At 43.7% G+C, this 23,550-nt stretch overlaps 1 protein-coding gene across 2 annotated transcripts in view; it reads right to left on the bottom strand.

Moving 5' to 3' along the window:
- The window catches only part of SLC24A3 (solute carrier family 24 member 3), a 343,630-nt gene extending 324,798 nt beyond the window's left edge, over positions 1-18,832 (bottom strand). The window contains exon 1 of one of the 2 annotated variants that reach the window (XM_038397467.2): positions 18,311-18,832. In XM_038397467.2, coding sequence (XP_038253395.2) covers positions 18,311-18,533 — 223 coding nt within the window. In that variant the 5' untranslated portion in view covers positions 18,534-18,832. The remainder of the gene's footprint in view (positions 1-18,310) is intronic. The other variant, XM_038397466.2, reaches the window with a different exon arrangement.
- Between the last annotated feature and the right edge of the window lie 4,718 nt (positions 18,833-23,550).

Here is a 23,550-nt window from a genome sequence, read left to right as displayed (position 1 = left end):
TGCCTGGTGTGGAGAAAGTGAATAAGGAAGTGTTATTTACCCTTCATATAACACAGGAACCAGGGGTCACCCAATGAAATTAATAGGCAACAGGTTTAAAAACATACATAACAAAGTACTTCTTCACAAAATGCACAGTCAACCTGTAGACCTCATCGCCAGGAGATATTTGGAAGACCAAAAATATAATTGGGTTCAAAAAAGATAAGTTCTTGGAGGACAGGTCCATCAATGGCTATTAGCCAGGACGGTCAGGGACACAACTTCATGGTCTGGGTGTCCCTGAGCCTCTGACTGCCAGAAGCTTGGACTGGACGACAGGTGATGGATCACATGATAATTGTCCTGTACTCTTCATGCCCACTGCAGCATCTGGCACTAGCCATTGTTGGGCTAGATGGACCATTGGTCTTACCCAGTATGGCTATTCTTATGTTCCTAATATTAATGGGACAATATGGGTCCATCAGGGGATCCCTGATGATCTGAAAAAAAAATCAAAAAAGGAATCCTACAAAAAAAAAGTGGAAACATGGAAAAATTACTAAGGAGAATTACAAAAGAATTGCACAAGCATGTAGGGACAAAAATCAGAAAGGCTAAGGCACAAAATGAGGTACACCTAGCAAAGGACATAAAAGGCAATAAGAAGAGTTTCTTTAATTACATTAGGAGCAAAAGAAAGGCAAAGAAAAGCGTAGGTCCTCTACTTAGTGGGGAAGGAGAGCTGATAAATGAGTAACTGATGACATCAAGCAGGCTAAGGTGTTTAATGCCTATTTTGCTTTAGTCTTTACTAAAAAGGTTAATAGTGACCAGATGCTTAACATAATTAATGTTAACAAGGGGAAGAACACCACAAGCCAGAACAGGAAAAGAACAGGTTAAAGAATATGTAGGTAAGTTAGATATATTCAAGTCAGCAAGGTCTGAAAAAATTCATTGTAAGATATTTAAGGAACTAACTTAAGCAAACTCAGAACTGTTAGTAATTATTTTCAAGAACTTAGAGGATGGGTGAGGTCCCAGAGGACTGGAGAAAGGCAAACATAATACCTATGTTTTAAAAGGGGAATGAAGACCACCTGGGGAATTATTGAAGTTAGGCTGACTGCCATATATCTGGAGAGATACTGGACCAGATTATTAACAATCAATTTATAAACACGTAGGGGAAAATAGAGTGATAAGCAATAATCAAAGCGGATTTCTCAAAAACAAATACCAAACCAAACTAATTTCCTTCTTTGACAGGCTTACTGGAATAGTGGATGTGTGGGGAAGCAGTAGATATGATATCTTGATTCTAGTAAGGCTTCTGACACAGTCCCACATGACATTCTCATAAGAAAACTACAGAACTGTGGTCTAGATGGAATTCTGAAAGGTGGATGCATAACTGGTTGAAAGACTATACTCACAGAGTAGTTAACAATGGTTCACTGTCAAACTTGGAGGGCATATCCAGTGAAGTCCAGCAGGAGTCAGTCCCAGGTCCAGGACTATTCAATATTTTCATTAGTGACTTGGAGTGGAGAGTACGCTTACAAACTTTGCAGGTAGAATGTAGATGAGAGGAGTTGCAAGTACTTTGCAGGACAGGATTAGAATTCAAAATGACCTAGACAAATTAGAAAATTGATCTGAAGTCAACAAGATGAAAGTAGAGACAAATGTGAAGGAAGGAAAACTCAAATGAACAACTACAAAATGGGGAACAACTGGGAAGGTGGTAATATTGCTGAAAAGCATCTGGGGGTTATAACGGATTGTCTGTCAATATGTGCTGCAAACAAGGTTAATATCATTTTGGGATGTATTAACAGAAGTGTCAGATGCAAGGGGTAATTGTCCTGCTCTAGTCAGCGCTGGTGAGGTCTCAGCTGGAGCACTGTTTCCAATTCTGGGTGCCACACTTTAGGAAAAGTGTGGACAAATTGGAAAGAGTCCAGAGGAGAGGCACAAAAATAATCAAAGTTTTAAAAAAATTTGATCTATGAGGAAAGGTTAAAACAAATTGGGCATGGTTTAATCTTGAGAAAAGAAGACAGAGGAAGGACCTGATAATGGTTTTTGAATATGTTAACAGCTGTTATAAAGAGAAAGGTGATCAATTGTTCTCCATGTCCACTGAAGACAGGACATGAAATAACTGACTTAATCTGCAACAAGGGGGATTTATGTCAGATATTAGGAAAACCTAACTATAAAGACAGGTCAGAAGTGAGACAGGTTACCTAGAGAGGCTGTGGAATCCCCATCACTGGATGTTTTTAAGAAGAGATTGGACATACACCTGTAAAGGATAGTCTAGGTTTACTTGGTCCTGCGTTAGAGCAGGGGCAAAACTTGATGACCTCTCAAAGTCCCTTGCAGCCCATCGTTTTATTATTCTGTGCTACCTTTCCACCTTCATATGACCAACAGCACTGTCACTTATTCACTCCAACTCTCTTTAAGGCTTTTACTTCCATCTCTAGCAGATGTTCAAAAGCAATTTCAGCAAACCTGCGCAAAACATTAAGTGACCCCATATACTTTTATATTAACATATCAGCATATCTGACTGCCCCACCTGCTATGCATTTGAGAAACCATTCTGTCTTGACACGTCTGAGCTCACTGTTAATTTTGCATTAGAATGAGAGTTTGATGAAGCTGACGTATGTATTTCTTTATGGTATCATTTGTATTGGAGGAGTATTATATATATTTGATACTGCTGTACCATAATACACTGTATACAGAAAGGAGCAGAAAGATTGGAGTGCATTATGGTTTGTACGAGAGTGACTCAAACAGTTTACTATCACAATTGATATGGCTGAAAGCCCATGACTTGTAAGGTAATTAACAGTTTGCATGGCAATAAGTTTTCACTAAAACTCTCTCTACTCACCACCCCCTGCAGTTGCATATGTGGCACTTCACTAAAAATGAGAAACAGGAGAGAATCCCTTAACACAAATTTGTTCTGCAACTGTCAAGGCTCATTTCCATGTACTGCCTAAAATAAACCCCTGCACTGCCCTGACATGCACACACAATGTTCTTCTGAAAAGGCTCCCAATGAACTGAGGTGGGGGGGAGTCAAACAAAACAACCGTGGTGAAGGGAAGGTGCTCTCAGAGGAACTGAAAGGTGTATCTTCTCCACACAGAAAGAAATGCCCATGTAAGGCTAGTTTTCTCTCTCTCTCCTTAATATTGAAGGATGTTCTGGGCCATCTTAGGGAAAAGAAACGAGTCTGTCTCTGAATGAATATTCTTTTAAATAGCAGACCTTTCAGTTATTTGAAATTCTGTTAACCATTTTTTGGCTTGCCTATCAGAAAGGATTCTTTTCCTGGCCTTTAACGTGCTCTTGCATAATGGGAACTATTCAAATTTGTTTGAAGTTCTTATTTAAAAAATAGATGCTGTTAGCAGAAATTAAACGTGAAGGGACTATTAAAAATAGAAGGTCAAAGAAACAAAACATAAGACAGATTCTCAATCTACAATTCTCTTGAAACAAAAATTCTTTCCTCTTTCCAACACTGCAACATTTACACATATCACCATCAATACTGCTCGCTTACTGTTTACCCTTTGGTCGCCTTCAACACTGAAAAAGACTTACATACAGCCTGATCCTGCAAATGAATTTATGAAAAACAGTGTGGTCATATGGTTAGTACTGTAGACTAGGATGTAGGAGACTTGGGATCTAGTCCTACCTGTGCCACCAACCTGCTAAGTGACCTTGGGCAAGTCATTTCCTGCCTGTAAAATGAAAAGAATGATACTGACCTCCTTTGTAAAGCACTTTGAAATCTACTGCTGAAAGAGCTATGTATTATTATGCACAACTTCATGCACAGAGGAATCAACTGCACTCCGCTCATGTTCAAGTGAAGCACATGCTTTCTCAAGTTGGAGCCTAAGTTCCTATGGGCAAGAGCCATCCATCTCTTGCATGTCTCAAGTATTATGCAGGATACTTGAGACATGCAAGAGATGATGGCTCTTGAAGGTAAATAATTGTCAACACATGGGGAAGCTTCAATTTCAGGTTCTCCTCCACTTGGCACAGCAGCTGGGTTTACAGCCCACCAAGGAAATATTTAAAAGCAACTAAATCCATTTCTTTGAATTATTTTTATAACCAGTGCACATGTGAAGACAATTTTATTTACAGTGGGGATTATAACACCCCACCACCACCACCGCATCCACTAATATCATAGAATTTCCCACAATTCTCTGCTTCCTCACACAAAAGACCCAGGTGGGGAGGAAGGGTGTTACCTATGTGGCATGTTTTCCTTTCCCTGCAACTCCAAGCTTATGGACACAGTCCACCAGGAATCCCAGTTCCATGCAGGGGACCGCATGAGGGGACCATTATGATCCTCCTCAAACTACCTGGCCGTGGTACGGAACTGCTCCCCTAAAGGAGGGTCCCTGGGCTGTGCCTAGGTGTGGGAGCACTTGCATGCCTGATAAGGAAGCAAAGGGCATCTATGTAGATGTCGTACCTCTAGTAGACCCCAGATGGATCTCACGAGATCTCTGGGTAGAAACCCACACCCTCCTGACAGGAGAATTCAGTGGAAACCAGGCAACTTAAAACTCCCTGAGTTGCCATTCAGCTGCACAGGTTATTCCCACAGACAGGAGATGTCAGTCCTTAGCTTGGGGTTTAATAATAGCTAGCAGTGCATGGCAGACAAACACATAATTAGCTTCCACCAACTACATTCCCAGTTGTCTTCAGCCCTGACTTAAGCTGATCTTACTCTAGTGAAAAGTTATTTCGTTGTTATTTGCTATGTTGCTTTTTTGGGTGGAGATGCGTGAAAATTAGTGAAGGGCTCAAACAGTTTGGGGCTTTGGTCTTGATTAACCACCAACAAACTTCAGATGTTTTTGAACCTCTTAAATCTATAAAGTCAGCTGGGCGAATAATCTCTGGTGCATGGTCTTCAGTGCTTCCTGCTTCTGGCAGCAGTACGAGACCAGTGAGCTGGATTCTCTCTAGCCCTGCATCTTATGTAGCCATTTACAGCCGCGTAAAGTGGATGTACTTTCACTCTGGGCCAGAGTCCCCTTTCACTTATAATTATTTTATACCAGTCCATTGACTTCAATAGTGTGAGAAAAGAACTAGACTTTGCCACTCTGATGATTGGATGATTGCAAATTTTGCACTGATGTAAATGACTACAAAAACCATTTCAGAGAACCTCTGCTTTTCTGCTTGCAGTTCAGGACAAAGTTCAGGGGTGTTGGAGAACAAAAAGTAATATAAGTAAATCAAAATGTGAGAATTTCTTTTAATCCAAAAGGTTCTGGCTTAAAATTTTAGACAAGAGTTCATGTGGGGGTGGGGGATGCGAGAGAAGGGAAGCAAAGGGGTGTTAATTGAAACATCCCTGATGAGAAGGCAGATGATTTTCTGAGTCCAGATGTCATCTTAATGGGATTCAAAAGTGCAGAAATTCACGTAGAGGTTATCTGGCCAACAGGATTTGCTGTCTGGTTAGGGTTAGGTGTTAAGTGTGGTCTTTGAGATAAAGGCTAGTGAATTATCCAGTAAACCACCATGTACTTTGCTTTTATTTGAAATCTGACTATGCAGTGGCACAGATGTATTCTTTGGGGCACAGTTATATAAGCCAGTTTGGGGTACGTTTTGCTGGAAGCCAAAAGAAAGAAAGATGAAACTGGCCCTTGTGTGTAGTTTCAGCTAGCTAACTGCAAAATCCCCAGTCAAGTTGTCCTTGACATTAAATAATGCAGGGACAAGCTGTTCTAAAGCTGGAAAAGGATCTAATATTCTACCAGTGATACTCAGCGGTGGAACCTTAGCCCCTTTCATATCAGCAGGGAGTCTGTGCACTAACTTTAGACTATGTCAAAACTTTTCAGTAATTTTCTCCCCACCAGTACTATAACCAGTTCAGTTCTAGCATAGCCCAGCCTTGACATTTTAACCACTGTGTTATCTAACCTTACTCAGAGCATGTCTAGAGGAAATGGTGGTTAAAATGCCAGCACCCATCAAGGTTCTGTCTACACTAGTACTCCACCTCCTGCTAGCATTGGTGAAGCTCTAGCAGTGGGAAATTTTAGGGCAGAATTATCAAAAGCACCTACCTCTTTTCCACAGAATTAAAACTTCCTATAGAGCAGGCCAATGCTGAGTGCTTTTGAAAATCCCCTGCTTAAAGTCTCCTCTAGATAAGGCAATAGACAAGGTCAACAACAAAAAACCGAACACTCGCTGAAGAAATATACAATCAAAGCACAACTAAACAGTGGTTGCCCACATTAACATAATGTGAATTCAAGTCTGGTAATTCACAGCTCTACTCCAGCAAGTTGCAAATTCTCTCACAGGCCTTGGAAGGGAAGGGAATCATTGTAAGGCAGCAGCCTGGTCAAGAGCTTATTACTATTTGTGTGAGAAAACCACCTCTTTGCAAAATTATCCAATGAAGCCGCACCAGAGTGGAAACAACCAGATGCCTCTATCAGACACTTTAATTCATGAACTCATTATGTTCTCACTTGAAAAAGGCAACAAAAAGCCCTCAGCATTATTTAGCTACACAAAACAGGAATAGTCTCTCAAAAAGATCAGGCCAAATGATAAGGCCCTGTATTTGTGGACATTTTAAAAAAAAAACAAAGAACACCTAAGCATGGATGCAACCATTATTAAAATAAAACAGTCGGCAATCCAAACTAAATGTGTCCTGATGGAAAATGCTCACACTGTGCTCATCAGGAATCAGTCTAAAGCAGTGTTGCCGACTCTTGTGATTTTATTGTAAGTCTCACTCTCTGCAGTGCTTTTCTTAAACCCCCAGCTCCTGGAGGCATATGATTAGAGGACAATCTTTAAAAAAGGAAGCAAAGAGGACCAGGGAAATATAGACCAGTCAAAGCAACCTAACCTCAATACCTTGAAAGATAGTGGAAGAAATTATTAAACCATCAATTTGTAAGCATGTAAAGGATAGTATAGTTATAAGGAATGGCCAACAAGGATTTGTCAAGAACAAATCATGCCAAACCAACCTAATTGCTTTCTTTGACAGGGTTCCTGGAATAGTGGGGGGGGGGCTGAAGCTGCAAACGTGATATATCTTGATTTTAGCATGGCTTTTGACACAGTCACACATGACAGTCTCATAAGAAAACTAGGGAAATTTGGTTTAGATCAAGTTACAGTAAGGTGGGTGCATAACTGGCTGAAAGACCATACTCACAGAGTCAAACTGAGAGGGCATACCTGGTGGGGTCACACAGGCGTCTGTCCTGGATCCAGTACTATAACATTTTCATTAATGATTTGAATAATGGAGTGGAGCATATGCTTCTAAAATTTGCAGATAACACCAAGCTGGGCGGGGTTGCAAACACTTTGGAGGGCAGGGTTAGAATTCAAAAGAACCTTGATAAACTGGAGAATTGCTCTGAAATTAACTAGATGAAATTCAGTAACGAAAAGTGTGAAATACTACACTTAGGAAGAAAAACCTCAAATGAACAGGTGAGGTGGCTAGTACTGCAAAAAAGGATTGAGGGTTACAGAGGATCACAAACTGAATATCAGTCAACAATGTGACGCAGTTGCAAAATAGGCTAATATTCTAGGATGTTTTAATAAGAGTGTCGTATTTAAGATAAGGGAGGTAATTGTCCCACTTTACTCGGCACTGGTGAGGCCTCAGCAGGAGTACTGTGTCCAGTTTCGGACCCCCCTCTTTAGAAAAGTTATTAACAAATTAGAAAGATTCCAGAAGAGAGCAACAAAAATGACAAAAGGTTTAGAAAACCTGACCTATGAGGACAAGTTAAAAAAAGGGGCATGATTAGTCCTGAGAAAAGAAGACCGGGGGAACGGGGACCTGATAAGTCTCCAAATATGTTAAGGGCTGCTATAAAGAGGATGGTGATCAGTTGTTCTCCATGACCACTGAAGGTAGGACAAGAAGTAATCGGATTAATCCACAGTAAGGGAGATTTAGGTTAGATATCTGGAAAAACTTTCTAACTATAAGGACAGTTCAGCACTGGAACAGGCTTCCAAGGGTAGTTCTGGAATTTCCGTCACTGGAGGTTTTTAATAACAGGTTAGGCCAATGGTTCTCAACCAAGGGTACACGTACCCCTAGGGGTACGCAGAGGTCTTCAAGGGGGTACATCAACTTATCTAGATAGTTGCCTAGTTTTACAACAGGCTACAGAAAATGCATTAGCAAAGTCAGTACAAACTAAAATTTCATACAGACAATGACTTGTTTATACCGTTCTATATTCTGTACACTGAAATGTAAGTACAATATTTATATTCCAATAGATTTACTTCATAACTATACGGTAAAAATGAGAAAGGAAGCCATTTTTCAGTAACACTGACACTTCCTGTATTTTTATGTCTGATTTTGTAAGCAAGTAATTTTTTAAGTGAGGTGAAACTTGGGGTAACACAACACAAATCAGATTCCTGAAAGGGGTACAGTAGTCTGGAAAGGTTGAGAGACACTGGGTTAGACAAATACCTATCAGGGATGGTCCAGTCATATTTGGCCTGACTCCGCACAAGGGGCTGGACTAGCTGATATCTCGAGGTCCCTTCCAGCCCAACCTTTCTATGATTCTATAATCTTCGTTATCACATAAAAAAAAAGTACATTTCAAAGCCTCACAGGTATACAGAGAAGCTTGAAAGTATCCCTCAAGAGAAACCAAAAAGCTCAGAAACCAGAACACAAATATAAAGAACTTCAAGTTTACTGTTTTCTTAAAAATCTCATAATTCTTGGGGACCTGGCTCATGGTTTTTGACAGGTATCTACGCAACACAATCCAGTTCAAGTGACAGTTCACTGAAAGATTTTATTTTTCCTTTAAACAATTTTTCCTGCTACAAAATGTGCATCAGCTCCCAATTTAGAGAGCTGAAGACAGATGAAACAGAGCAAACAAAGAGGCCTGGGGCAGATGACTGCCTTAAAAGCATGAAACCACTAAAAGAAGTCAATAATGGTGGAAAGGAGGTGTCACAGCTATGCTACCTCTCCCCATCCTGGTCTCTCTGAGAGCACGCCCTCAGGTGTCAGGCCCCTCACCTTCACCTCTTCTGGAGTGGCATTCTGTGGTTCTCTCACTCTTAGATCAGACCATGGCTTACAGCTTCCTATGTATCAACTGTGTTTAACCAGCAGATTCCACTGGGTGTGGCACCTGCAGTTCTTTCCTTCAGGAGTCTGTGAGAAGTGGTGAACAGAGAGATCAGGTGGCCTTCTTAACATCAAAGTGCTCTTTAATTTTACCAATAGGAACAAAGTATTTAAACCTCACTCTACACAGGTCTATCTTACCTAGAGCCCTACCACCACTCCATGATGGAGGCCTAGGCAGGCCGAGCTTCATCAGACAACTCAACAGGTGCCAATGTCAGGCTGGTTTCCGTGATATCAGCACCCTGATAACTTCTCCAATCTTCAAAGAGTCCCTTAAAATCCAGCCACAGTACCTTATTTCTTCTCAATTCCTGAGCTTTTGCCCTTCTTGATCAAACCAGGCCAGTAAGACGACTGCACCCAGGAAGTAGTTTTCACAGCTAATCGTTTTCTCTTAACAACCCGTAAGGGTTTACTGAGGAGTGGCATATCTTGAGCCATTGTTTCCTCCCGGCCTGCTTTTCCTTACAGCCCAATATTAAGATAACCTAATATATTCAGACAATGAACATCCCAATAACCAGATCATCCTCCAGGCTCCATACAGTACTATAATGCAACTCCATGTTCATCACATAAAGAAAAAAAGTAATTCAGATGGTGAGAAGTGGCTGAGTTTCACTTAGCAGGAATTTCTGGAACAATCTGATATATTTCACTATTCAGAGACAACTTAGCCATGATGGAACAAGAGAAATTTTCACCTGTACCATCTCTTCCCACCCCCACCTCCCCCATTCCCCATGAAGCCATGTAGCCACTGCTACATAAGGAGACTTTATAACCAAGATTCTCAAAAGAAACTCATGCTTTTGGTGGTTCTGTTTTTTAAAGGGAGGCCTTGATCTTCAGGAAATGCTGAGCACTTGCCTTTTGGAAATCAGACCCCTTTAAACTATTTTAATTAGGGCTTACCATTATGCACCCCCTTGGGGCCAGGCATGGCACAGCAACTCCTTGCTGGATTAGCATCCCCTGTCAAAGGTCACTCCAGCAGTTTCTCTGCCTGGTAACTTGTCCAGTGACTTAGCCCTTCAGCTAGGGCAATTTTTAGTCCATTCCAACAGGGAACACGGCGGTTCACACGGGAAATCCCCAAAAATGTCTTACGCAAAAACAGAACCATCTTCCCCTCTCGGAGTCGTTTTCAGCCTCTTCCCTGTTTGATCGGGGCTCTCCCAGGCTTCTCTCCCAGGAGAACTTCTCCTCTGCTGACTCAGGGCTTTGCAGGAGCCTGCTTGCTCACCCCACACTCTATTTCTACAGTAGCAGTTTCCTGGGCTTTCCCCCTTTCATTGACACTTCCTTCCTGAGCTTCCTACTTAAGCCTGGCTCCTTCTACACAGGAATCATCTGATTGCTGTCAGGTAGGGGCCATTTTTGTAATCAGGCAAGCTGAGCCCCAGGCTCTCCAGTCCACGGGGCAAACCCACCCTGTTACAGAGCCCAAAAATGGGGGTGCTCCAAATTGCCGGTCATTTTTCAAACTTCTCCCTTCTACAATGAGCTGTTTTTCAGAAGACAAAAGGGGCAGGGTAAAGGAAACAGATCACCTCAAGAGCTCTGTTTCAAATCCAGACAAGGACAGTAGTGACTGAAAATACTTACTATCATATTAGGGAGACACGGGGGGTGAGGTAATACCTTTTATTGGACCAACTAGTGATGGTGAAAGAGTCAAGTTTTAAGCTACACCGAGCTCTTCTTCAGGTCCAGAACTTGGTCCCACAAAAGATATCACTTCACCCACCTTGTCTCTTTAATATCTCGGGACCAACATGGCTACAACAACAACAACTGCAAAGTAACTGTTTGTGGGTCATGTAAAATTTGTTGGGGGGGGACTCAGTTCAGATCCTACTGGGGAAACATCCATTTCACAAAAACCACCCTCATAAGCTGGACAAATTGGCACATTTGTTGGCAAAGGCACCAGGGAGCAAAGAGGCCTGGAGATTCAGCCACTCACTCTTTAAGGCCCTTATTCAGGATGGCACTTAAGGACATTAAACTATTTCCCCATGGTATTCCCCCCCCCTTCCTCTGATATTCTTGTTAACTGCTGGAATTAACCTACCTTGCTTGTCACCATGAAAGGTTTTCCTCCTTCCCCCCCCCCCCCCCCCCCCCCCCCCCCCCCGCTGCTGGTGATGGCTTATCTTAAGTGATCACTCTCCTAACAGTGTGTATGATAAACCCATTGTTTCATGTTCTCTGTGTGTGTGTATATAAATCTCTCCTCTGTTTTTTCCACCAAATGCATCCGATGAAGTGAGCTGTAGCTCACGAAAGCTTATGCTCTAATAAATTTGTTAGTCTCTAAGGTGCCACAAGTACTCCTTTTCTTTTTCCTAAATTTAAAGATATGCTTCAATTCCATCAAAGTCACTTAGAGAGACTTGGGACAGACAAGGACACAACAATATGGTGTTATCCATCAAAGTCAAAGGAACTTAAGCACAAGATTATGTGCATTGCTAAAAGGGGGCCTAAAGTCATGGTGAAGGCACAGCGGCAAAGCAGAGCAGTTGGTGAGCACTGCTTCTGCCTATGCTGTCCTATGGCTAAACAGAGGACTTCATTCTCCAGGGCTGTCAGCCCAGGACCTTGCACAAGCACTAAATAAACGAACAAATAATTTCTCACAAGGCTTAACAAGCTCCCTGCAGAAAAGGTCACATAGGCTCTGACCTGATGCCTGCCCTGGTTTCTGACAATATATTCCCATACCCTGGAGTCCACTGACTACAGTAACACTTCAGGGTTAGGGTCAGAGTCACGTGCAACTGCAGTTTCATTCCAGAGGTGTGGAGGATGAATGCTTTTTGGTTTCATTGTATGTTCCTTTAAATTTGCTTTGAGTTTCTTGGTTTGAATTAACCCAAATGTTCAGCTGACACGTTAGAGTTCTGCCTAATTTCAGGCTAAGAAATGCGAGTCTAACTCCCAGTATTGTAAAGGCCCATTTATGCTGCTCCAGCAACAATAAAGGGGCCTTAAAGGAAGAGGAAGACTGGAGCCTCCCTAGCCAGCAGAGTGCTGGCATAAAGACACAGCCCTTGCTCCCTACTGCCCACCCAATTGTGGAGGAGGGATCAGAGACATGTCAGGGACGTGGCCGGAGTGCACTTTGCTACAGCTATTCTCTGCTTCGTATGTCCCATAGTGGGCCATGGACAGAGTGTGATGTGTGTGGGTGACATGCGGGGTCACATGCCTCCCCCTAGATTTGCTGCTTGGCTTGTACTGATCATGCTCACATAGACTGAGCATGCTCAGTCACACTGCTGAAGCCAGCTGCCCTCACTCGGACCCCCCACACACACACTCCCCCACCACCACCACTATCGGCAAGCACGGGTTGTCTCTGGCCATGGGAAACAGAGTGCAATTTAGATCAGCCCTGAAGTTGTTCTAACTTACACCCTGGGCCTGGTATGGGCATGGGCCCAGAATAAAGGGAGTGCAAATGGCATACAGTAATTTGGCCACCTTTCTCCTCTAACCCTACCCAAGTGCAGGAACCAAGTAACCAAGCATCAGATTGTAAATCACGTACACAGTAACCTCTCTGAGACAGGGACTTTGTGTTTGCACACTGCCCAGTACAATGGGGCCTCACTCTTGGCTGGCTCTTATATACAATCATAATAAACATGATTAATCATAATTAATAATAAATAATCAGGCTCAGAGCCCTTCACTGGCCCACGATGGTCAAAAAGGCAGTGGAACTCAACTATCCTTTCTGTAAAAGCAGCCTCTTTTGGATTCATAACAAGGCACGAAACCTGACAAAGCTTGCCAGCTTGGCCTTGACTCAGAGTTTGTTTTGAACTCTCAACATGGCTCAAGTTAGAGCAAAACTCCCAAGAGGCCCTGTCCTGCAGCCCTTAATCATGTGAGTGGCTCTGTTTGCTTCATTGAGCCTGCTCACGAGTACGGGCTGCAGAACTGGGCCCAGCATTTCCTAACTGCTGTTCCAAAACCACAGGCAATTAAAACAATCCTGGGAGTTGAGTTTTCCCCCTTTTCTCCTGTACATGAGGCCAGTACCCAGCAGTCAGGACTCAGAAACCTGCCCCAAAACACTGGAATCATCACAATCTGAGAGAGGGTGTCACACTCCTCGCCTCTCCCGTCAAACATGCTTAAGAGTCAGGCTGATGAGAAAGGGGAAAAAATCCCAAGTGCAGGATTTTGGAACCTGTGATTTGCCTCCCTCTCCAGGGGAGTCTTAGAAAAAATAAATGTTGCTACAGGTAATGAGACACTTCTAAAATTCTCCCTAATCTCCAGTCCACTGCACAGTGCAGAGCAGATCCTGGGTGCACTCAGTTACGCTCCAGCACCACAGACGTGGGTCTGATCTCCATTACACCGGTGTGACTCCACTGACTCCTGATTTAACACCAGCCTGAGTGGGGAGCCAGGAGCCCCAGCTAAACATTTATTTCTGGGCACAGAAAATGCATGTTGCGACTTTGGATTCCCATCCATTTGCATGGAATGCATTTTGGAAGTTCCATGCAACTGCCTAGGGGAGAATATGATGCACGGGAACACACTTTATACAATACTTGTAAGCCCTAGTAAGAAAATATAGCCACAAGTGTTGGGTACACCTTTTTTAATTCATACATTGTGGTTCTTGCCATCATACATCAATAATACCTAACTTTTATATAATATTTTTCATCACTTGATCTCAAAGTACTTTACAAAGGAGGTCAGTATCATTTCCCCATTTTACAGGTGGGGAAACAGGCACAGAGAGGGAATGTGACTTGCCCAAGGTCACGATGCAGATGAGTGGCAACACCAGCAATAGAATTCAGATCCCCTGAGTCCCAGTTCAGTCCTCTAGCCAATAGGCCACAGACAGTAAAGATAGTTACCCTTGGTTACCGATCTTCCCAACTCCTTTCCTAGGGACAGCTTGCAATCCTCAGCTATTCACTAGCCTATCTTCCTAAGACTCTTCTAGGTAGACAGAAATACTTCTATGCAAACATGCAGAAAGAAACCAGACTCAGTCCAAACCTTAGAAATGAACAGTGAATATTTACATTTGTAGTGGGGAAGTGTGAGGGACAGAGACCCATTTCACATTTTATTGGGCTTCGTGGGTGTTGTAAAAACCTTGTACTGTCAGGCTGATCTACACAGCCCTGTGAGCTCTCTGTCAGTTCTGCCAGCTCTCCCTGGCAAAGAGTCCCACAGTGATGTCTCAGGCTACAGCGCTGCTGAAGTCTCAGGGGAAAGGTGGGTGAAAAGAACGGCTAGGAAAACTGAGAAAAGCGGAAGAGATCAAAGGAGAAAATGTAAAGCAAGGGGAAAATTGAACATGTATTAAATAGGGCTTAGGTGATTCAAACACCGTGTTGTTTTAATATTGTCATACTTGGATCTAGAAGGCACTATGAGAACTGAGACTGCTTCCATGTTTCCATTTCAACTCCAGGGCAGCTGGGTACTTAAGCACTTGCGTAACTTTAAGCACATGGAATAATCCCAGTGAAGTCATTGAGACTAATGTGTTTAAAGTCAGACACAGCTGCTCAAAGACTTCACTGAGCTAGGGCCTCTGTCCTTATTTTAAAACCTTACATTAACTTTATATTTAAACAGACACTATAAACACCATAGGGCTAGGCTGAAATCATCTTACTCACACTGAGTAGGCCCATTGCTTGCGTCTGGTCCCATTTTCCAAATAATTGAACAACTTTTGCACAGATTAAAAAAATCATTAAAATATAACGGGGTAGAAATTCCACCACATACAACCAAGCTAAAACATACAGGCTATTATCAGTCGGTGGAATTTTCAACAGTAGCTAAGTGAATTGGGGCATAAGTCCCATTGGAAAGTCAATGGGATTTGTGTTCCTCAGTCACTTGAGAGCTTTTGAAAATCCCACCTGAATGCACAGGGTACCTGCCCCCAGCTCCATCTTCCCACCTTGCTGATGGATATATGGTGATACATGTGTGACATTCAATGATATTTCTCATCTCTCGGATCAAATTTTCAAGTAACACTGACTAAAGATGCAGCTAGACACTCACCAAAACTGAATGAAGACAAAAACAGGGTCAGCGGTGACAAAATTTATTAGTATCCGGTGCAGAACATTCTGAACAATTTAAACAAAATATGGTCATACTTCTCTCTTATCTCAGTACAGATCTCTACGACATGTTCTGCCTTTGTTCCACATATGGAGTTCCCTTTGACAACAGTGGGAAAACAGTGCATTCAACGAGTGCAAAATACGCAACAGAAATCCACACTACAGATCAAAGAGAATTTTGCCCCACATTTGCACTTTAAAATGGACTTGGTATTCCCCTTTTCCATATGATCTAATAACTGCTGTGTAGTAATTCTGTGCAATATTAAGCAGCTGCTATGTTCCATCTCAGAGGTGGCTGCATTTCAGTGGTGTTAGGTTATGCAGTTGATATATAGAGAGGGTGAAATCCTGGTTACTTTGAAGTCAATGGCAAAGCTCTCAAAGCAAAGGAGAACTCTGGGATTTTTCTGTAAGAAAGTCATTTATAAAAGTGAAAGATATCTGCATGTATTTATATTGAAGATGTTTTCTGTCTTTTCTGATCCTATATTGATCTCTCAAGGTAGAAAGCAATGAACATGTTTAAGAAGAAATAGCACTATTTAAAAAACAACAAGAGCAAAGAAACATCTAAATAGTTTAGGGGCATTAAGTCTAAAATTACAACAATCCTTCAAAACATGGCTGTACACATAATAAATAAAGTACTGCATTCAACCATTATTTAGGGTGTTTACTACCTTTCCTAAATACCACAAACTACCTAGTTCTTTACTTTATACAGTTAAACACTATGAACATTAATGTTTCCATAGGACTAAATTTAAGCCATTGTATTGCACTTTAAGAAATAATGCCTTGCACAGTTTTTGCTTACACAGACATATTTTAAATGCAAATATTAATCACGTGTTATAGCTTGATAAGAATATTGTGTGGTATTTTCACACTTCAGTCATTTTATAGCTTGTTGAAAAAATGAACCAGGAGATGGTCAATGAACAGCTGAAATCGAATGTCATTCCTCCAGAAATCATTTCAATACAAAATGGCACACTGAGCTGCTTCAAGTTTCTAACAAATCCTCTAGCATAGGATCATAATTGCCCCAGCTTTCCTGAAGGTTTCAAAAGCCACTCACTGCAGTGCCATCTATTTCACTCTCCAAAAGCCAAATATTTCATTATCTTCCACCCATTATCTCCCCTTTCATTATCTCCCTTGAAAAAAGTATACAGTGTTACTCTATAACTCACTGAACATGACTGCATGAACTGCAATCGTAATAAACAACATATGAATTGACATGGAATTTCTTTTATCTAAAGGTGAGTAAACAGACTTTCACCTCATTAAGACCAACTGCACAGAAAGGATTAAATAAGTCTGACTGAATACCTTTTCAGCTAGAATTATACAGTTGTAGCTCAACTGAACACAATTATATCAGCAACTCATGCAAATGCATTTAGAAAGTTTATCTCCTGTCACATCAGTGCAAAGATGTAACATTCACAATGTCCCCATGTGGCAATCAATGTTGACAAATGAACCCATGGAACTAATAAAACATATGGAGAAGATCACATTTTAAAATAAACTAATAGAGAAGTCAGGTTGACAACTGAATACTTTACATTGCACCTTCACCTTGTCATTAAAGCAAAGGCTGTTCAAATCAAATGAAGCTCACCAAAAGCAAAAAGTATGAACATTCATTTTAAATGACAATCTAACAACGTTTTAGATTTGTCTCTTAATAGGTATTTTTAAAGCACCTTAAACATGATGTATGCAATTATAACCTTATGCTGTACTAGAGAGGATGTTATTTTTAAAGAGCACTAATTTTCTTCTTAATGTAGTCAATATGTATTCACCAATTATGGAATTTAAAAGACTAAGTGGTAGAGTGGTTGAATTCACAGTTCTTCTGGAGACCTGGGTTTTAGCCTGCTTAGATCACAAGCGAAATGAGTACAGTGATCTCAGTCCAGGTAGTTTCCTCTGCACATTTGACTACCCCATTTTTCCATGATTGGTTATGTCATCTCAGGAAAAGCCCAGGAGTGGGAAGCATGAGGAGTGGGATTGTGTTGGTGCTCAGATCTGAGGCTGTGGAAATTGAACAGGCACTGAGCTTCAAGTGGATGGTCAATCTCATTGAGGACTGGAGAAATCCAAAACCAGATTTGAAAAAGTCACATACAAAGCAAAATGTGAAGATTCCCACAGCAACATAAGCACAAGTGATGGGATCTCACTAATACTAATCAAAACTGGAGGAACTGAAAGCAATGTCTGAGGAGCCATGCCAAAAAGTCGCCTTACATTAGTCATTGTTACATTCACAGCAAGTGAGTAGTGTTAATGCATATAGCACAAGGTGAAGTTATATTCTATGTAGAGGAATGTGAAGGATATTATCCATCTTTTCACTACGCTATAGGAAACCCAAGTGGTTATGTGCACAGCTACAGAGGTGGAGGTAAGTGCCGGAGACAGACTGTTACATATAAACATATTTATGGAGTGAGACCAGCTACTACAACTTTTCCTCACTTTCTTTCATGGGTGTCATGATAGAGGTCACTTTAGCAGCACACCTGCCAGTAAATGACCTTGATTAGTGAATCTCTTTCGATATTAGATACAACTCAAGCTGTAGGAGCTGGTCTCTAATCTCTTGGACTCCAGGAGGTGACAGTGGCTTCTTGGAGATCCCCAAGAGCCCGACCAGTGCTGATTGCACAGCTACAGATCTAACACATATCCAGGCACACCAGAGCAAGCGAAAATGGGTTGGACTGAATACTTGAACAGCCACGGATTAGGAACCTTCTCTTGGGATACCTGCAATTGAAATAACACACCCGGAGAGCCCCTCCTTCCCCCGCAGGGAGGCAGAAACCCTAGAATAAACTCCATTCCCTGCCCCAGTAATCCCCCCCCCGCCCCGAGACACGATCCGTGCCAGGGGCTGGGGACTCACCGGATTGCCCAGCCCAGCTGGAGAGGGAAGCCAGGAGCAGCGTGAGCGAGCCCACGAGGCAGAGCTGAGCCAGCAGCAGCTCCCTTCGTCTCCGGCGAGCCTGGCTCCTGTGCCGGCTCCCGGGCGGCAGCGGCAGCGGCAGCGGCAGCATCTCCGGCCGGGGGAACCGAGCCGCCGCCGGGGCTGGCTGCCGCCGCTTCTCCTTCCCCGCCACCGCCTCCATGGGCTCCCCCCCCGGCTGGCGAAGCGGCCCAGGCGCAAGGAGAGGACGGGGGGCTGCGGGCTGGGGCGGGGGGGGGGGCGCGGAGCTCCAAGGAGGGGGGGCGCGGAGCTCCAAGGAGGGGGGGGGGACCCCGGTCCGTGCAGCGCAGGGGGCTGCCTGGCCCCTACTCCATGGCGCGCCGGGCTGGAGCGGCGGCGGCGGCGGCGGCGGGCGGTGCCATGGATGGGGAGCCGATGGCAGCGGCAGCCGGAGTCGAGCCCCCAGCCCGTGTGCAGCCGCCCGCTCAGCCAGCCCCGGCGAGGGGCGGAGGAGGGAGACACACACGGCGCGGGCAGGGGAGGGGGAGGCGGACAGGAGCCACCCGACGCTTTCCGATCCGCCCCGAGTGCCTTCGCCGCGCCCCCCTCTCCCCCCCCCCAGCCCGGGGCTCCGCGGGGAGCAGCCTCGGGCCGCCCAGCCCGGCCCCCGGGGGCGCCCCTCCTGGCTGGTCCCCGGGCACTGGGGTGGAGGAGTGGGGAGGGGGGGTCCCCCCTACAGCACCCCCGCCCCACACAGCCAGGCGTGGGCTGCTCCGCGCACCCCAGCCCAGCCAGCCTCTCCCCTGGAGGGGGCGGCCCAGGGTGACCAGAGGTCCCAATGGTACCGGGGCCATGCCGATGTTACCGGCTTTGTCTTATGTACCCCCCCCCCCCCCGGCCCGAAAAAAAAGGGTCCCAATTTTTCACACTTGCTCGCTGGTCACCTGAGAGCCGTCCAAACCCCTGGGGTTCCCTCTGCCCGCTCTCCCCAGGGAGCTACCCGGTGAAAGGGGGCCGGTGGGCTCCTCCAAGCCCATCAGAAGCGATGAGCCCCCCCCAGCTGCAGTCAGTCCTGGAGTCAGGTACTCGGCCCCTTTTAGTGTCTCCACTCCACTGTCCACCCAGATCCCAGGCCCCGGCGTAGCCTTTCCAAGCCTCTGCTTAAGTGTCCACAGTGCATGGGAAACCTGGGCTTATCATTGCTGGACCTGGCTCTCACCCAGGTGCTAATACATCCATACTGTGCTACACTGACCTTGAGACTCAGGTCCCTGGCCCGAAGTGTGTCCACACTGCAAAATGACAGGACTTGGACCCACATCCCAGCTGAACTCAGGCTCTGACCCACCCCCCTTGCAAGGTCCTAGGGGCTGGGTCCTTTGTGCTTGCTGACCTGAGTGAGACTGATTTGTGCAGGGACAGAGAGGGGGCCTGGGTTCAAACCGGAGAGGGAGCCTGGCCAGATTTAGGGTGCAGTGTAGACATACCCAAACAGACAGGCCACCAACAGGTCCTGTAACTAAATCCCTGGGCTGGGACTAGAGAGCTGGTTCTGGCCCCGCTTTTGTGATTCACTTCCTGTGGGGCCTTGGCCATGTGTCATCTAACTGCTCTGTCCTGCAGTCTGCCCATCTCTGTAATGGGCATGGCAAGACTTTCCTACCTTGTAAAGGTAGCGTTGCTCAGCTTCAGCCGTGTGTATTAAGCATGCTAAGCTTCGCACTTGGGAGGTGCCCAATAAATGCAAATATTTGTTATTTAGTCTTAGAGCAGGTTATCATGCTTTAACAAGATTATACTCTGCAGCCAAATAAACTGAGCCTACACCCCTGATACCTTATTTGAACAGCCAGTACAGAGATCTCTAACCAAACACTCAGGCTTTGTCTGTTTGAGCATATTGCTTCAAATCTCCCCCCAGCACAGCTCCCCCAGCGGTCACAAGAGCAGGAGCACTAGCATAAACTGCTGGCATTTTAACCACTCTGCTCTGGTGATAAACCTGATCGCCAGACTCCACTACCACTCAAGCCAATACCACCACCGGGGGTTGCTACATCACAGGTAATGCAATGGTGGAGGATTTTGAGAAGAATGCCAGTGTAGACAAGCTTTACAGTTTTCCAGTGGCTTTAGTGGGCTGTGAATCAGGGTCTCAAAGAGCTGAAGTGGCCTGAATCTTTCCACTCCTCTCTCTTTGTTATTAATACCCAGCACCTAAAAGCTATAACTGAAATCCGGGCATTGTACCAATCCACTGTAAGAAGAGCTCCTGTCTCAAAGAGTTTACAGTCCAATTAGACAAAGGGAGAATTATTATCCTCATGTTACAGATGCGGGGGATTGAGGCATAGTGAGTGCACACATCCCCAAATCACACATATGGGCACAGAAAACAATTTCTTCTCTCATTCTTTCCCACCTCCACAGCACTGACAGTCTGGTGATAACCTAGTTATGTGACCTGTATCCATGGGAAAATCTTAGTCGTGGTCATTAAAAGAAAAGGAGTACTTGGGGCACCTTAGAGTCTAAAAAATTTATTTGAGCATAAGCTTTTGTGAGTTACAGCTGACTTCATCGAATGTAGCTCACGAAAGCTTATGCTCAAATAAATTTGTTAGTCTCTAAGGTGCCACAAGTACTCCTTTTCTTCTTGCAGATACAGACTAACACGGTTGCTACTCTGAAACCTAAAAGGAAAGGGTTTAGGATCATAAGCAATTTTCTCTTCTGCATGAACATGTCCTGTGCAATCACCATAGACTGGTGGAGTAGGTGAAAAGAAATCTCCAAATTATTTCACATGTCCCAGTGTGAAACCGACTAATATGCTCTAGTACAATCCCCAGAATGACATACGTGATCACAGAAAGCAACTTTTGGCTTCCGGCTCACACACAGCTTTGAGATATGTCAAACAGACAACATTTAAGAGGGTGGCATTGAGATATTTTTCATAAGTTTAAACATAATTATTCAGTGTCTGGAAACTCCGTGAACATTTTACCATAAGTTTCCTCACAAAAATCGTTTTCCCACCTCCATTGTTTATGCACACCATTTTATTATTGTAGGGTGGCTCTTGAGCCCTACTCTGCAGGTATTTTATATTAGGAAAAGCGGCTGGCATTTTCAAGATAGCCTAAGTAATTTAAGAGCATGAGTCCCACTGACTTTCACATGGGACTCGTGTTCCTGACAGAACCAAAGCACTGGCCTCCAACCCTTCTCAATGCTATATTAATTCACACAACCCTGGTATTTCTACACATCTTCCCCTCAGCTGGAGCTATAGGGTCAGCCAGCACGAACCAGAGCAGGAAAAAACACAGACTCTGCAAAACATCGGAACTGCCTAATGATCAGATAGAGGGAGGGACATAATGAAATGAAGAAAAAGAAGTTGTGTCAGTTACATCAAGCTCATCTCAGGTCACCCCTCTTGGGCCTGCTCCACTCTGCCGCTCACAGAAAGATTCAATTCAACCTGAAATTTTGGCAGGGTTCCTGGGAAGCAGCAGAGCAGGTTTGAAGGGGAGCTTATGAAAAAGAGAGTTCCGTGTTACTAACCTATATCTAGGGGGCCTTCAAGTCAGTTGCTTAATAGCATATTAGTCCTGATGTTCTATTAAATAGACGGATGCACTTCTTTATCAGAGACAGAAGAGAATTCCCTCTTCTCTCCCCCTGATAATTGAGTATCTGGGTGGAGCAGGCTTTGAACTCAGCTGTCAGCATGAATGAAGCAAAAGGGAGAGAAATCTCAGTGGAGGTTACTCTTTTGGGAGAAAAGCTGCTATTTTTGTCTTCTGGAGCACAGCACATGAAAAAACAACATAGAAGGCATAGGCCAGGATAGGGGCAAACACTATTCTTCATATATTCTTAGATGTATACCTCCTCTTCTCCTTTCTTCCTTTCACGCCTGTGCCCGATTTAGTTTTTATTATAGTTACTCCCAGGGAGTAACCTCTAGGGGGCAGTAGGTACTCTTGGTGATCCAAGATTTGCACTTCTCAGGGAGTTATAGAGACTTTCACCACTAGGTCACCTGTCAAATCCAAGCTAAAATTGTTGATGCAACTGATGGGTCGTTCAGTGGCTTCTGTGAAATGAGTTTAGTGGTCTCAGTCCAGTTCCCAGTGGGTCCATATCACCAAAACGAACCAGGGTATTTGGACTAGCTGGCAGCTTTGTTGGCATTCTCAGTAGAAAGGCCAAGGAGTGAATGGTTGTGGAGACTGAACTATCTTCTCACTCTTTAAGGGTGCTCCTTCATGTCAGCATTAAGGAACTTTAGCCGGGAAACATGGGGAAGTTAGTATTGCTACCACTTGTGCTGGACTACTGTCTGGAAAAATGCAGCTCAGATTTCAGCTGAGGAGAATGTTACGTTCTTCTTGTTCTTTTGCTCAGTTTCTTCTTCTTATAATTGTTATATGTATAAGCAGGCAATATTCTTCTACCACAAAGGTAAAGCTCATCTGTGTAGAAGACAGAGCTTTTCTGGGCACTGGTCCAAGACTGTCAAATGAACACCCCCAGGACGTAAGGACTATCATAAACCTCACCATTTTCCACTCCAAGTGACGGGTACATTCCTTCAACCTGCCTTCTCCAACATCAGCACAGCGCAGTGTGAATATTTAAAACAAAAATAAAACCTTACCAAAACAAAACATTGCACCGCACATGCAACTCTCTTCCAGAAAAAAGGCTGAGAGAAAGAACAAACTACATGTGACAGAGTTTAGTCACGTGGCTTCATGTACGACTGGAAGGTGCTCAGATTCTACAGAGATGAGCATAGTATAAGTGCCTGTATCGAGTGAAATAAATTTTTTCTAGAGGCTAAAGAGAGCAAACAACATCACAGTGCCAGGTTTGAAGAGTAGATAAACTAGACTTAAGAAGACACAACAAGCAAAGGCCATAAACAGACAAGGAAGGGGGAAGGGAGCACACTGATGATAATATACCCAGTTATTCATTAAGACATGCATAAATTAGAGATAGTAGAAAAATGAAAAACTAATTTTGAAAAAAAAGAAGTTGTTTTCGTTTCCATCATTTTGGAATTTTTTGTGAATTTTTACCTACACCATTTTTTTTATTAAAAGCATTATCAAAATTGTGATGACCATGTCAATAATGTTTTCTCTCAAAACGTTCAGTAGAAAAAAATGAAAAACAAAAAATGTCAACAAGTTTTTGTG

This window comes from Dermochelys coriacea, chromosome 3 (genome assembly GCF_009764565.3).
Source record: "Dermochelys coriacea isolate rDerCor1 chromosome 3, rDerCor1.pri.v4, whole genome shotgun sequence".
In the NCBI taxonomy this organism is placed as follows: Eukaryota; Metazoa; Chordata; order Testudines; family Dermochelyidae; genus Dermochelys; species Dermochelys coriacea.
The sequence above is the reverse complement of the archived record's forward strand: the minus strand, read 5'-3'. Positions and strand labels throughout refer to the sequence as shown.